Source organism: Dermochelys coriacea, chromosome 2 (genome assembly GCF_009764565.3).
Source record: "Dermochelys coriacea isolate rDerCor1 chromosome 2, rDerCor1.pri.v4, whole genome shotgun sequence".
NCBI classification, from domain to species: Eukaryota; Metazoa; Chordata; order Testudines; family Dermochelyidae; genus Dermochelys; species Dermochelys coriacea.
Genome location: NC_050069.1, coordinates 50,518,623 through 50,533,637, shown reverse-complemented (window position 1 = coordinate 50,533,637; position 15,015 = coordinate 50,518,623). Strand labels below are relative to the sequence as shown.

At 36.9% G+C, this 15,015-nt stretch overlaps 1 protein-coding gene across 14 annotated transcripts in view; it reads left to right on the top strand.

Annotated features, from left to right (window-relative positions):
• Positions 1–4,645, top strand: part of RALYL (RALY RNA binding protein like) — a 629,175-nt gene extending 624,530 nt beyond the window's left edge. For 7 of the 14 annotated variants that reach the window (XM_043507660.1, XM_043507664.1, XM_043507663.1 and 4 more), the window contains one exon: positions 880–4,392. In XM_043507660.1, coding sequence (XP_043363595.1) covers positions 880–897 — 18 coding nt within the window. In that variant the 3' untranslated portion in view covers positions 898–4,392. Of the gene's footprint in view, positions 1–879 lie in introns of all 14 variants that reach the window. The other 7 variants (XM_043507667.1, XM_043507669.1, XM_038392746.2 and 4 more) reach the window with 6 other exon arrangements.
• Positions 4,646–15,015: the final 10,370 nt, after the last annotated feature.

Below are 15,015 nucleotides of genomic sequence, written 5' to 3'. Positions count from 1 at the left end.
TGTGCTCTTTTAATGGGTGTTGCAGCTGTTTAGTGACTCAGTGCTCCCACAGGGCCTAATCCAATGCCCATCTGAAGTCAATGAAAAGCTTCAGTGGGTATTTATCCCAAGACCCTAGTGTCTGCAGAGGCAGGTATCTGCAGGCATAATGCCCTTAGGAAGTTCCACTACATTCCCACTCTAAAACAGTGTTGCTGAAAAAGCCACAATAGAAGCCAAAAAGTGATGGTATTTAACTAAAACAAATAAGATCTAATCCTTAATAAACAGGACAGGCCTAATGCATGCACACAATAATAACATTAAAACTATTAGAAAGCAACTGAGAAAAGACTCATGAACCAGATAACAGGAACTCTCTTCGGCCCCACAGTGTTAAAGCACATGATCAACATAAATGGCATGGAAAAAGGTTGGAGAATAGTGTTATGAAACCCAAAATATAGAGAGCCATATGCAGTGTATTTACAATACATGTAATTATGCAGGTCAACGTATTCTACATTATCTCACAAAGTAGCTGAGATACAGTCTTCCTTTCCCTGCTATTACAAATATAAACTACTGAAGAGAGGTGCACTTCACCAAGGAGCTGGGTTGTGACTTGAATCAGTGTAGTTAATTCTGGGCAATGCATTCTAATTTAGGGATATTTATGGTATAGGTTGTCCATTGTAGCAGTTACATGACATTCCTTTTAACTTAAAAATTTAATTAATTTAGTGTCTACGTCAGATGCTTGCACTGAGTGATTTGACCATGTAATGCAAATAAAGCTGTCCTGTTCTCTTTCCCCTACAGTTTATCCTGACGCCTTTTCCATGTGCTGCTGAAACAAAGCCCATGTTTTCATACTAAAGCAAACGTTTCATTTTTCAGTTTCTACAGATCAAGTGATGAGGTTTCATGTGTGAGCCCCTTGAAGACTGAGAAGAGAAACTGTGACTTCCCCTTTTCACTCCCCCACAGAAATGTGAACTGCGGTTTCTTACTGGCTAGCAACACCTTTGATTCAATTTGTATGAAAACTCACTTTACTTATTAAAATGGACATTATTGTTCAAACCTTAGAAATTTCATTTCTTATATGTTTTAAGCTGTACAACTGTAAGATTTTTATGGTTTAGATTGTAAATGTGTTTTTCTCTGGCTAATTATTGGTATTATTTGTTTTTAATTTTGATGTCTTAAAAGCCAAGGTACTGTATGATAATAATATGAAGGACATATTTAACGGGCGTGAGACACTGTATACAAATGTATATTTGTAAAAGCTATTTTTATGATTAGCATGTTTTACTGTTTAGCATATTTAAAGTCAGTTGATATTGCATTTCTATGTTTATAGCTTAATTCAAATACAGTCATGTTATGATCATGTTGTATGGTATTTTTCATTACTTTTCATTATATTCATAGTTAAAATAATTATGTTTATTAGTAGGGATAATATTGAAAGGCAAAGTAATAGTTCTTCTCTGTTCATGCACTATTTCACTGTAATTGCTAAAAAGTGCAAATATGTCAAATATCAGATCAACTGATAAACTATAAATTAGATCCACTTATTAATCCCTTTTTTTCCAAACAAGCAGTCTCTGTGATGCCATAGATTAGCACAGTTATTTCATCTGTATCTGTTACTATCTCAAAGCAGTTTGTTGTTATCTTATGGAAAAGTTTACATGCCAGTGAATGTCCTATCCAAACTATATTCCAGACAGATGAATGTTTTATATATTGCCAATATTTGAAACCTTACATTAGATTATCAATTGTTTTGTTTCACTTTCAGTCAAGAGGATCGTTCCATTCCTCAATCTCTCATTCAAGCTCCACATACTTGAAGTTGGAATAATCCATTTTCACAGAGGCTGTAGGGGAATTCAGTATATAATTTCTTAATAAATCATGTTTCTTTTCAAACAAAATTGATTCATTATTTCTCTTATGTGATACTCAAATGTGTTTTAATATACTTAAGCTATATTAGCCACTGGTGTGACTGCTTCTTCTCGAAAGAAAGTGCCAATTTGTTCTCAGTGTATCTCAATTCTCATGATAGGACTGTTCACGGTTCCAGAGAACCAGTTCAGAAGACATTCATAACAGGGAAGAGATATCCACATCTTTATATGAGATACACTCAGATAGAAAACATTTTATGCCAGAGAGAGGCAGGTCTTGAGGTTGAGTCATTAGGCACATCTAGAGTTAAAAAGGAAAGTCTTACTGGCTGGATTGCTTAGAAGTAGCCACATTTAGAACATGTTGCCAGGAGAGAGATCTCATCCAAGTAAGTGGAGCTCTGCTGCAGTATGTTTCAAGATACTGAACTACAGAGATGTGACTTGCACTACCATGTTTGTCCTACAGTACTTGATGTTTCATTGAACAAAACTGACAGCATTTCTAAAGATGACTTTATGTCCTGTCCTTTCAACCATTCTCCATGGGACCTGATCCAAAGCATACTGAAGTCAATGGAAATACTCCCATTATAGTTCAATGAGCTTTGGACTAGACCTGATGATACTGGCTGCATGTGACGGAGAGGTGGAGAGTAATTGATGGTGACCTCACAATGAAGAAAATGGGAGAAGACCCAAAGACTATATCCAGACTGGCTTTAGGTAAGGGCCAGTTATAAAAAAGGAGAGATACCCTTTAAATATATGTGAGGGAGAGTGTGCACCAGGCTCCACTTGACTGTGTGGAGAACTTAAGTCAATAGGAGACTAGAGAAAACAAGACATTTTGGCTTTCAATTACACTGGTGTAAATTCAGAATAATTCCACTGAAATCAGTGGAGTTATACCAGTTTAACTGAAAGCAGAGTTTTGCCTGTTTACTTTAATGAGAACAATACTATGAGTAACTATTGCTCAACATAATGGATGCAGACTAGGGCCCATTTTATGTTACAATCACAGCAAACCCAAACAAAATGTTACAATCAGTAATATTAACCCAAATAACACCAATAGTCTTGTAATCACTGAAATACCTCAGGGAAGTATTTTAAAGATATAATTGTCCTTTTTGTTGTTATTCTCTAAACTTACTAAAAACTGGAGAAAACAATTCCATCTTATGCCCATTTTATAGCGGCAAAAATTAATAACAATGCTCACCATTCCCATGGTTCTTATTTGATTTACAGTAAAAAATAAATAATAAATCCAAATCCTATCAATTCATAGGGAGTTTTGCCTCAGTAAGGAGTGAGTAAGGGCTTAAAAGATATGAGCTGATGACTTTTTGAAATCATGGAGAATGTCCTCTTAGTAGATCAATTATGGGAACTGTGGCTAGTAGTTAAAATAATTTCATAATTCTGTATTACAGATGGTTTGAATGAGCAATCCCTAAACCTGTTCAGCACCAACAAAGCCATGATTAAGTCGGTATTCTGAACTGTAAAATACCACACCAGGTTTTTACATTATTCCTTAATGTACCATCATCTGTATTTGGTGTTTACAGGAATGATTTCACAGTCTCAACAGACGACACTGTTCCACACAGCGATGTTATTACTGAAAGTATACTTTTTCTGACACAATAACATCTAAGATGAGGTCTATTGAAAGCTACATTTGAAAGCTATGGGTTTGCTGTACTGTATAATATATTCTCCTAACTTTCTTAATGGCACATTAGATTCAAATCATTGAAGAGATGCTGGTATTTTTAATAGGCCTTGATGCTTTATGGCCTGTCAGGCATACAGTTGCTTGCCATTGTCACTAGCTTTTTTGTGTTACGTATTTTTTGCAGCACAGAGGAACTAGTAAGTGTTTAGGACCTAATTCCCATTTACACTAATGCCCCTTTACACCACTCTGGCAGTGTAAATGTAATTTACAAACATTTTATGGAACCTTTACACTGTCAGCTGCCCAGGGACCTCAGTGTAAATTAGAATCAGAGCTATAATATTCAGCCTAAGCATCACTTTACCCTGGGAACGAACTGAGTACCAGAAACCATCATTTTTAAACATTTATTATAGCCATAAAGAGAGACATTTGTAGTTGTAGTTCTCTAGAGCCACAGTTACATCCTGTGATCATTTCTGGGAACTGGGGGTGAGTGAAGTCGCAGTACCTACTTTTGTTGTATAACATTGTGAGTCAAAATCAATTTGGCTAGTGAATATTCAGCTTTCTCAATTTATTTATACACCATCCTGGATTAGGATATTAAAATCATTTTCTACATAGGCTCCCACCCTCAATTTGTCTAAGATTGCTATTTCAACCTGTGTAGTTGCATGAATGGAAAAGATTTGCTGAATGTTAGTTTTACAGCTTGATCCAGAGGAAAAGATTTTTACTCTTGTAAATTCTTGTATTAAGTACCATTGCTGGGGGTTTTTTTGTTTTTTGGGGTTTTTTTTTTTGTGTGTAGAATCATAGTATATTACTTGGTTCTGAAAAAAATAATCATACTAAAACTATGTAGATAGCTCCAACCAAGCAGTGGTATTTTTAATAGACAGTACTGAAAGGTAACTAAAGTTAAAAGTGTTCAACATTTTGCCCATTTACACCTATGTAATGGTTTGTGACAGTTTTCTTTAAAATGCTGTAACATATCTCTACATGTCTGTAAATAAATATTTTCTTTGATTTATTCACTAATTCAGTTTTATAATTTCTGCTGCTAAATTGTAGGTCTAGAAAACAACATATATAGATACAACTAATATATTTTATTTCTTAAAGGGAAACGCCATATAATTTTGTGAAATAGTGCTGTTTTCAGTTTTCTAGAAACAGGCACAAACATCAATAGTAAGAAGGATTATAGTTAATAGATAAACTGGAGACAGAAGACTAGTGCTAACCACACCCAATTCCTTTATATCACATCTCTGCTTCAGTAGTTTAAAGTGCAGTTCTATGCTGGAAAGTGACCATGAAAAAAGTCACTATCTTATTCAAGCCATCTGATCCCTCTGTGTCTTGGGCTATGTCTACACTACTGCCAGATTGATGCCCCGGTGATTGATGCACCAGGGATCAATTTAGCGGGTCTAGTGAAGACCCATGAAATCGACAGCAGAGCGCTCTCTGGTCGACCCCGGTACCCACCAGAACGAGAAGAGTAACGTAAGTCAATGGGAGAGTGTTTCCCGTTGACGCAATGTGATGTAGACACGGCAGTAAGAAGACCTAAGCTACATCAACTCCAGCATCGCTATTCACTAAATATGTGTAGACATAGGCTTAATAGTCCTACCTGCCATTATTTGCATCAGCAAAAATGAGAAGCCTGGTTATGAAAAGTCCTGGTTATGAAAATGTATAGGGATGAAAACAATAGGTTTGTACAGAAATGGCTGAAAAAATCTAATAACTTCAATAGGAAATACCTTTCAAATTTTTGATCATGTTATAGATTTTTAAGCCCTGTATAAGAACTACATATTATTAATATTATTTATTATAATAGCAAGGATATAGTTTACTATAAATTCTATAGAATGATGGTCCAAAAATACTGATAAGAAAAGTTACTTTTTTGTATTCAATATTCAAAAACATTTTTCTATTCAGAGGGCCTTATTCTATTTTTAGGACATTTCCATGAGGGCACAATGAAAGTTTGGTCCCAGGAGTCTGTGAGAATATTGTTAAAATTATAGTGGAATATAGGGGCAAGAGATTGGGAGGACAAGATAGGAAGCAAGAACATAATCAGAATGATTGTTGGTTGTTTGTGACATCCAATTTACTATTTTCAAAATTTTCGTTCTTATAACCATGTAAAATTTCCCAGTAGTTTCACAAAATGTACAAAAACGTTAATATTTGTATCTATACTTTCATTCTGCCCCCCCCCACCAAAGTCAAAAAGGTCCCATTCTCCTACAAATAACAAAGGTTAAATAATAGCCCTTAAATTTAAAAACTCTTGTTGACATCAATGAGGTCAGAATTTCACCCCACAAAAATTTCCTGTTTCCATGTTCAAGAGAACCTACAATGGTCTACTGAAATTAAACGGAGAAAATAGACTGTGTGGTGGGGAGTGGGAAGACAGGATAATAAAGTCATTTAATTTTCTCTATCGTGTTCTTATGCTGCATGTATGACCAAGGATCATACTGTGATATCATTGTACACTTTTTTTAATACAGACTGACACTGTGTACAGACTCCCACTGAAAGCAAAGCATCAATGGACCATTGCAGCTCAATATTAACTTTAAGATGTGTGAAATGATTGAATTTTTATTAATGAACATTTAATAACAAAACTGTTGAAGACATCATTTAAAAAATGACGACCAAGCTTTAAAGTCCAATCTTTTGTGATGTGCTTGGGAAAAGAAACATTTTGATTCCTGGTCTTTGTGGAAACATCCTATAGCAGTTGACAGAAAATGATAATCTTTCTGAGCTCTTCTACAGAATGTCATAGAAGCATTAAACCTGGCTGTAGAATTCTATGAAGTTGCCCCCAAAAAAGTATTGAAAGGATTTCAGTCTCTCTGAAATTCTTTGGCATTTTAAAGTCATTTCTGATATGATTAAGTTTCTATAAAACCTTACTGGTTTCATCCCTGCTGAATTCTATGGGACTTATCCATAGGAGAGGCCCAGCAATGTCCCCTGCTTACACACAGCAGCCATAACTACCAACTCTATGCACCAGAAACAGCACCTGATGTGGTTGTCTTTCTGCATTGGGGAAGAGAGTGACTGTCTTGCTGTCTATGTGTGATAAGAGATGTATTGGGGTGAGATAAGAGATGCTTTGGGGATGTACTTAACATCTCTGAAAATCAGGCCATATGCATCACAAGTTCAGCTCTCAAAAAAAGTGGACCCTTCAAAATGTTGGCCTTAATATTTAATTCCAAATGTTTTCTATATTAGCCAGCAATTATCACTACTGTATGTGAAGATAATATCTGTGCACATCAGTTTATTATGCTTCTGTTTCCTAGGTCATATCCTTGTACTCAAACATCTGAGAAACCCACAAGAAGGAAAGCTCCAAAGTGATCCCCAAAAGAGTGAGTTCTTCCCCAGTTGTTCTGTACGGGGCGAGGTACTTTCCTCTCTGAATAGCCAGCCAGGCCAACTCAGAAACCCTGTGGATTATCTGGGATGCCAGACCCCTGGCACTCCTTCCCAATGATGTGGACCTATGATAGCAAGGATCCACTGGCTGTGACTACCTTCCCTTCTCAGACTCCCTTACAGGAGAATATCTATTGCAGAAACAAGCCATAAAAAATGGCTAATGATGTATTCTCTTTGCCTCACAAAGTTCATGAGGCCAGTGGGCGGATGATGTATGTTCTCTCCACTTAATATGAGGCTACTCACATCCCTCCCAATCCCCTTCCCATGTACAAATTCCATCTCTGCAGAGTGATTCTCTTTGGGGTCCTGAGAAAAAGGAGATAGTTGATGCCCCTGCATCAGCACATACGCGTCACCTCCATGACCAGACCTTGTTGGACCTTCATGTTTATTTTTTTTATTACTTTGGTCTCTACCTTAAGTAACTATTTTGGCCCCCGATGCCACAGTGTCTAATTTCCTCACAATCTTTAACATATTTATCTTTACAACCAGGCTGAACAAATGTTCTGATTTTATAAGGATACTGCCAATATTCAGTGTTTTTCTTATATAGTCGCCTATTACACAAACACCCCCACACACACACACCCCTGTCCTGATTTTTCACACTTTCTATCTGGTCACCCTACTCACAACACCCCTGCAGCAGGGAAAGACTTCAGCAGCAGGAGGCAGCAGGACACCACAATACACTAAAAATAGCAGTGTAGTACTGTTTGGGCATGTAGAAAGATGTGTAGGATATATACCCTAAAGGTTCAGGCATGTTTTTAATTACTTAAGGAGTGCCTCACTGTCTACGCTACTGTTTTATACCCATAGGGAGCGTGCAGCATAAATGTATCTTAAGTGACTTGCTCAAGGCCACACAAGAAGTCTGTGACAGACTAGGGAACTGACTCTGGGTCTTCTAAGTCCTAAGCCTAAGACTCTAACCAGTGGGCTCTCACTAGGTAGATATTGACTAATTTCCTGACTTCATTTTATTTTTCCTAGGAAGTTTTTAAAATTATTATTAGGTAAAAGAAGCACAATGAGCAAAATATATATCTAAGCTTGGAAAAATTAGATTTTTATCAGTAAATATCAGCAAATATTGTTTTCACCATGCACACACACACAAACCGATGAGAAATTATTTCCATCGATAATAATCGAAATGTACAGATGGTCAGAGAATTAACAATGATGCTTGTTAACCTATTAGTGTTTGATTTAAGGATATTTACTTTGTATCTTTTGACCTGTGATATGTTTTAATGGTTATAAAGTTTTAATTTTTTTAATCTCACTGTCTGCCATTAAATAATTATTGTTTCACCCCCCCATAATTTTGCACAACTGTGAACATTTAAATTGATAAAAAATTATTAAAACCCATAATTTTGCACAGCTGTGAACATTTAAATCAATGAAAATGAAAAAATGTTTAAAAATAAACACTGATATTATACATCAAAATATTTTTTAAAAAATATCAAATTCTGCCAAGCCTATGTATCTCAGTTAAAGTCACTGACTGTTTAAAATTCCAGAACCAAAATTTCTGGTTGTGTAAATGAATGAAACTCCATCGAAGTCAGTGGAGGGGTATCAGTTTAGACCAGCAAAGAATGTGCTCCATACAGAAGCATGAATTATTGTACTCTTTCCTCTAGAGGCCTAATGTGTTCTCTGTCATTGACTGGGAGAGCGGGTGGGAATACTGTAAACATTTCTCTGTAAACATAGTTTTGACGTGAAAACAAACTGATTGTGCTTGTACCTCATCTGTGTCCACTTTTCCTCTCACAAATGGGTTAAACTGGCACCAAAAAAAAGTGACTTTTAAGCAAATAAATATTTGGTGAGTTTTTACAGAGAGAAAATTTTTAACTCCTGAAGACAAATATTCACTTGAAAACCAAATTTTAAGAGTTATGCTCTCTCCCATTCAGGGGATGGACTCAGACAGTAAAAGCTCTGACTTCTGTAATAGATAGACTAACATGACTACATAATCTCTAAGGTGCCACAAGTACTCCTTTTCTTTTTGTGAATACAGACTAACACGGCTGCTACTCTGAAACCTGTCATAGATAACAGTATGTGTCTGAAAGGAAGTGTGGAATTTTTTCACCAACAGTTATAATATGCATATGTTACAGTATGACGTTACAATAAAATCTTCCATTCTGTTCTTCATCAGTATTCTCTTAACACACAAGAGATTGAACTGTGACATCAGACAGACAAGATAAATGTATCCTCACACTCTACAGTCTCCTTGGTCCTGTGTATGGCAGCATCGGTTGCGTTTGTTAGGAAATCATAATTGAAGTCTCTTTTCTTTGGTTCACTTCTAATGCCAGATTACATTGATTTTAAGTAATGTAATATCAATCATTTTATGCAATGCTGTTTTACATATCTATTTAATCAAGCACTGTTATTTAACAGACAAGGCTTCAGAGAGCAACTGTATCAGATCATGTTTTGGGAACACAAAAGCAGTTTTTGACAGAAAGCTACATAAAATCAATTGTGGCAATTTCAAGGATGACTGAGCTTTTAGATTTTGATATCTTTCCATTTACTTGAAGATCATTTGTAAGTGAATTGTGCATTCTCAGTGCTTTTTCGTGCTAGACCGACAAGGTGGAAAAACAATAATCCAGCATTGCTACCAGTTAAAATGATACTCATTCTGAACAATTTGCTCAAAGTTGGTTTCAGAGATGTCACAATGTAACATGATGAGAAGGACAATCAATAATAGCAAGAAGAAATATGTTAAAAATCACTATCCATGTAATTATATGTGGGCAGCCATGTAGGCAAATCACAATGCTGACTACTCTAGAAAATATAGAATTTAAGTGCAGCACTGCTGTGAAAAAACAGAGTATGAACCGAAGAAGAATACTTCTCCTGGCTTCTAAGTGGAACAAAGAGCTTGAACAGATGTAAGATTTCCAACTGCTTTCTCGGAAAGTACTTTTGTGGTTTGAAAGATGTTTTGTTCATTGGGGACAAACTAACCCATTTTTTTTTTCATCTTCATCCCTGTGGAGATGAAGGAAGAAGGGGACACACATCAAGGTCCTAATTGTGCCCTGGGTGATTGCTACTTCCCAACATAGATATAATGAGGTTGAGTAGTGCCCGTATAAGAGGAATTAAAACTAGTAATTATTTCTCAAAAAAGGTTTTTAATGACTTCTGGCTATAAAGGCAACACAGACAAAATAAGAAAAGAAAGATTAAAGACCAGTACTGAATAAGGATTAATATAAATGGCAAGTTATACTGAAGACAAGCACAAGTACATGTATTAACTACTTACTATTATTCTTAACACTATAGTATTGATACAAACTTGAGATCAATTCAGCTAGAGCAACCAGATTTCTTCACTCCATAATCTTACCCTGCATTCATCTGAAAATACTTTACCCTTCAGTCGGCTGTTTTCCGCACTGGCCAGGTACAGACAGTCAAGAAGTGCACGTTCCTTCGGTTCAAGGGGTGTGGGTCAGGTTTCCCGATCAAAGAGGGGTCCCCTTATGACCAAAACACACACCTTTAGTCCTGTGCCTTCATACTTTTTATCTTATCTGTCGGCTGTGTTTTAAAACAGACCAAACAATCAGGGTGGGCCAAATTCTTAGTGTGGTTAGTGTGGTTGCTTTGATTTTATAAGCTATGCGTGGGTGCATAATTTATCTCCATGTAGCCAATTATCTCAAATGAGGTCAATGTGTGTCGATAATCCATGTACGAGCACATAGATTATCTCAATTCATATGAGTCTGCCTAAAGTGTTATTTGGTTGCAGCGCATCCTGACCACAAGTTTCAGTTTAATTCTGCAAAGCTTGCTTTCTGAAGCTTCCAGAAGTTTGAGGCCTAATATTGACAATACCTTTGTCCATTTTAATCTTGACAATACTTTTGTTCATATTAATCACAATCCCCATTTGGTTGATGGTTTGTCTCATCTGTTAAGTATGAGTTTTTTCAGAGCACAGAAATACAGTAAAATTTCCTATTAAGAAAATGTATTTCTCAAACTGCTGGTACCAGAGTTTAGAGCCTTTCACCTCTTTTTACAAGGGCCAAATTCAGATCTTGAGGGTGAACTTTCATTGATTTCAGTTGGGTTGCACCAGAGCTGAATTTGGGTTAATACTAACTCCTTCTGAATAATAAATAATAATAATAATGAATACTTAGCTTTTATACAGTGCTTTCATCTGTAGATCTCAAAGTACTTTAGAAAGGAGAATATCATTATCCTTTGTTTATTGATGGAGAACCTGAGGCACAGAGAAGCAAAGTAATTGTCTGTTGGAACTGAGCAAAACTCCCATTTGACTTCAGCTGATGTAAGGCTAATGATTTAGGCCAGGAAAGAGTTAATCTCTAATGGACATATCTGCACGTCATATATTCCGCCATTTGTTGGGTCTAAATCCCCACACACACACACACACAGGTAGTCTCCTTTTTGCGCCACGGATTTTTTTTTTTTTTGAAGCAAAACTTCTCATTGGAATAAAACAGTTTCATTTGGGTTTCAGGCTGACAAATTGTTGCCAGGTTTTGATCCAATGTGGTTTACAATAGCAAAATAATTTAATCCCCCAAACTGAGAGTGATAATATACAATAGCAACCTTGCTAACCAAAATCAAATTTTAATGATCTCTGCAGAGAGGCAGATAAAATTTTAAAAAGTCACAAAGGCATCCAAAAGCAAACATATATTATTTATAAATGTATTACACTGAACTTGATTTTCAGAAAACCTAAGTCCAGCGAAGTAAATATTTGTTTAGTACTGAAAAGAATGGGACATAGTGCTTGTAAATCATATAGCTATAATTTAATAAGAATCAGCTACTATATTGCAGGTAACCTCAGTGAAGAAATGCCAACGTCATTTTTGGTTTTTGAAACATGATGCATACAAAAAATACAACCACCACTCTATCAGTATTAAAAAATATTTCGCTATTATATTCACTATTCTAATCACCACTGGTATATATGTTTATAAATTATATAAGCCAACTCATACAGGGGCAAAAACTTGGAAAACAAGTTGTTATCCTGAAGCCCAGATGAAATTGTTTTATTTTTTATTTTAAAAAATAAAATCTCTGAATCTGTAAATTGTTGTAAGGCCAGAAAATCACACTATGATAATTTAATCTGACCTTCTGCATAACACAGGACATAGAATTTCACCTACTAATTCCTGCAATGAAGGGAATTATTGTACCCTCTTGTTATAGAATGTTAAGATTATTTTTATAATAAAATATCTTTTAGATACTATATTGCCAAACTGTAATCTCAACAGTCTTTATTTTGTTTTTTAATGAATTCTTGGAGAATGTGTTTAGTGCAAACTAAGCAATATGGGTGTTTCAAAATTATTTAGGTTTGAGAAATACTTTAAGCCTGATCCAACTCTCCTCTTACTAAATGGAGCAATTGCACTGGCTCCAGTATGGCTTCTTGTGTGAGTAAAGGCTACAGGATACGGCCCTAAGTGTTATGCAGTATAACAGTGCACCTACATCCAAAAATCAATATGAAAAGAATGTTAATGTTTCAAAGTCAAATTGTGACAAGCATACCAGGCCCTCTGAGGCTCCATGCTGGAGGCTTTGCAGTTCTACCACACCTGCCCAGAACAGGAACAGTGAGGGTTGCTCCTCCAGATCTACCTAGAAAGGCTTTGGGAAGCAATCAGAGCTGCTGGGGTAGGTCAATTAAAAAGAACTGCAGGTGTTGCCCTGGATTTGAGGGGTATGCGTACACCAAAACATGATCAAGCTAATTGCAACCATATTGTGTGCATTCAGCCACCATGAATTAATAAAATACAACACCACATAGCATAGGGTTAATCTGAAAGGAGGATTTTAGAGGCAAGGTCAAAACTAGCTGGTAGTTTCTGCTAATCAGAATTGGAGGAGGGGAAAGAAATGTTAACAATTAAGACTGAAAACCTTGGTTAACAAGAAACTTGAATTTGGGCGCTTTTGATATAGAAGTATTATAATTAAGAATGTTGGTTGATAAGTAGTTAATTGAAAGTTAGGAAAAGTGATGAGTTAGTGCGGGTCATTATGATCTATGTGTTTTATAGAAGTTAGTTATAAAAGATTAGCTAATACAGTTTATTTTGGAGTAGTCTCTGAAGCCATCTTGAGAGACATTTTTCTGACACCTTTTCTCCCCAGCAGGTGAGCAACTGGTCACTGCATACTCAATTTAGTTACTCAATACAGTTCCAGATTTTAGATAAATATGTGGGATGTTCTAATCCTGGTGCTTATGTCTGTGTGTGCTTAAATCTAATAAACTGCAGTTTTAGGTAGAGCATGCTTACTTGCATTAATCTTTTGTCAGATGGAATGGCTGTGTTATTTATTGATTTACTGATTTATTCCTGAGACCACCTGGAGTGAAATTGTTAAGTTACCACTGCTTTGTGTTCTGAAAACCCTGGGTAACACAGGGGTTGACTAGATCAGTTTCTGGCTGGGACCCAGAAAGGTGCGGAAGGGCTGGAATATTGGGGAAACTCTCTGGGCACGGAGGTCTGGCAGAGACCCTGCTAAAATAGGGGTAGGGCAGAGAAACTCTCCAGATCAGGAGGCTTTGGAGCAGAGGGAGAGAACCCAAGGACTCGTAACAGATGAGGGAGATGGGACTATGTGGGAAACAGCCCAGAGAACAGTTGCAGCAACTATTAAGAGAAGCAGTACATGACTGCTGTTTACAGAGTTGAGTTGGTACCCGGAGTAATGGGTGCGCCTGGGTCCCCACACTGGCCACTGGGGAAGTGGCCTAAGCCCCAAGAAGAAGATAAGACTCTTTACTAAAAGCCTTAGAAAGGGGCTGGACTTTAAACAGGCCCAGAGATCTCCAGGCCCAGGCTGAAGACCGTGGAGAGGGCCAATCATTTGTTGAACTATTCTACTCTGGAAAGGGAGTGAACTTAAGGGATGACCTGGCCAGAGAGCTGGGGCAGTGAGAACAGGTGAAGACAAAGTCTCAAGGGAGAAAGCCCTGGGGGCACTGCTCTATAATAAGGCAGGGATGGACTTAAAACTAGCACAGAACGGGCTGGGAACTGAGCCCAGAGACAGGGCTAAAGATACTAACAAGGGCACAATGATAGGCCCCATTGGACTTTTGCTGCCCTGGAAGGGGTTCATCCATTGTTGACTGTGTTTCTTAGCTGGGGACTGAGCCAATGAAGAACTGCAGGATGAGGTCAACAACCTACAGGAGGTGCCAGGTGGAAAAGAAAATTGCATTGCCACACTCAGCCGACAGGAGGTGCTCATAATTGGTGAGTGCACTCTATCTCACAACCCCTGAAAAGTTAGGAAATGCCAGAATTAAGGTTACTTGTACAACCTTGATTTGTCGCCTATTGCATATGCACTATGACACAGTCTCCAATTACATAATCGCACGATCCCTGCTTCATTCAGAACATGCCTCTAATTTCTGACCTTCTCATAAACATTAAAAAATGTATCTTTACAATAGCCCTGTAAGCTAGGGAAGAATCCAAGTATAGCTCATGCATCACAACATTTTAATACTATGTGAAAATAAGTTTATGACAACAGTATAGGGTATACAATTATATCCATCCTTGCAGCATATCCCCTTTGAGGGAATGAATGGTACAGAAAGCAGAGCCAGAGGACTAATAATAGGATGTACACAGAAGGAAGTAAGCCATGGTAGAATATTTGAGTGCATATATACATACATAAAAGTGCAGGGTATATGAGAATCTTACTGCATTTGTTGAAGTAAGAAGATATCATTAATAAGTATATGATTTGGTCGTGAAGATTATGGATTCCATGATTTTAACACAGTGGTATGGACCA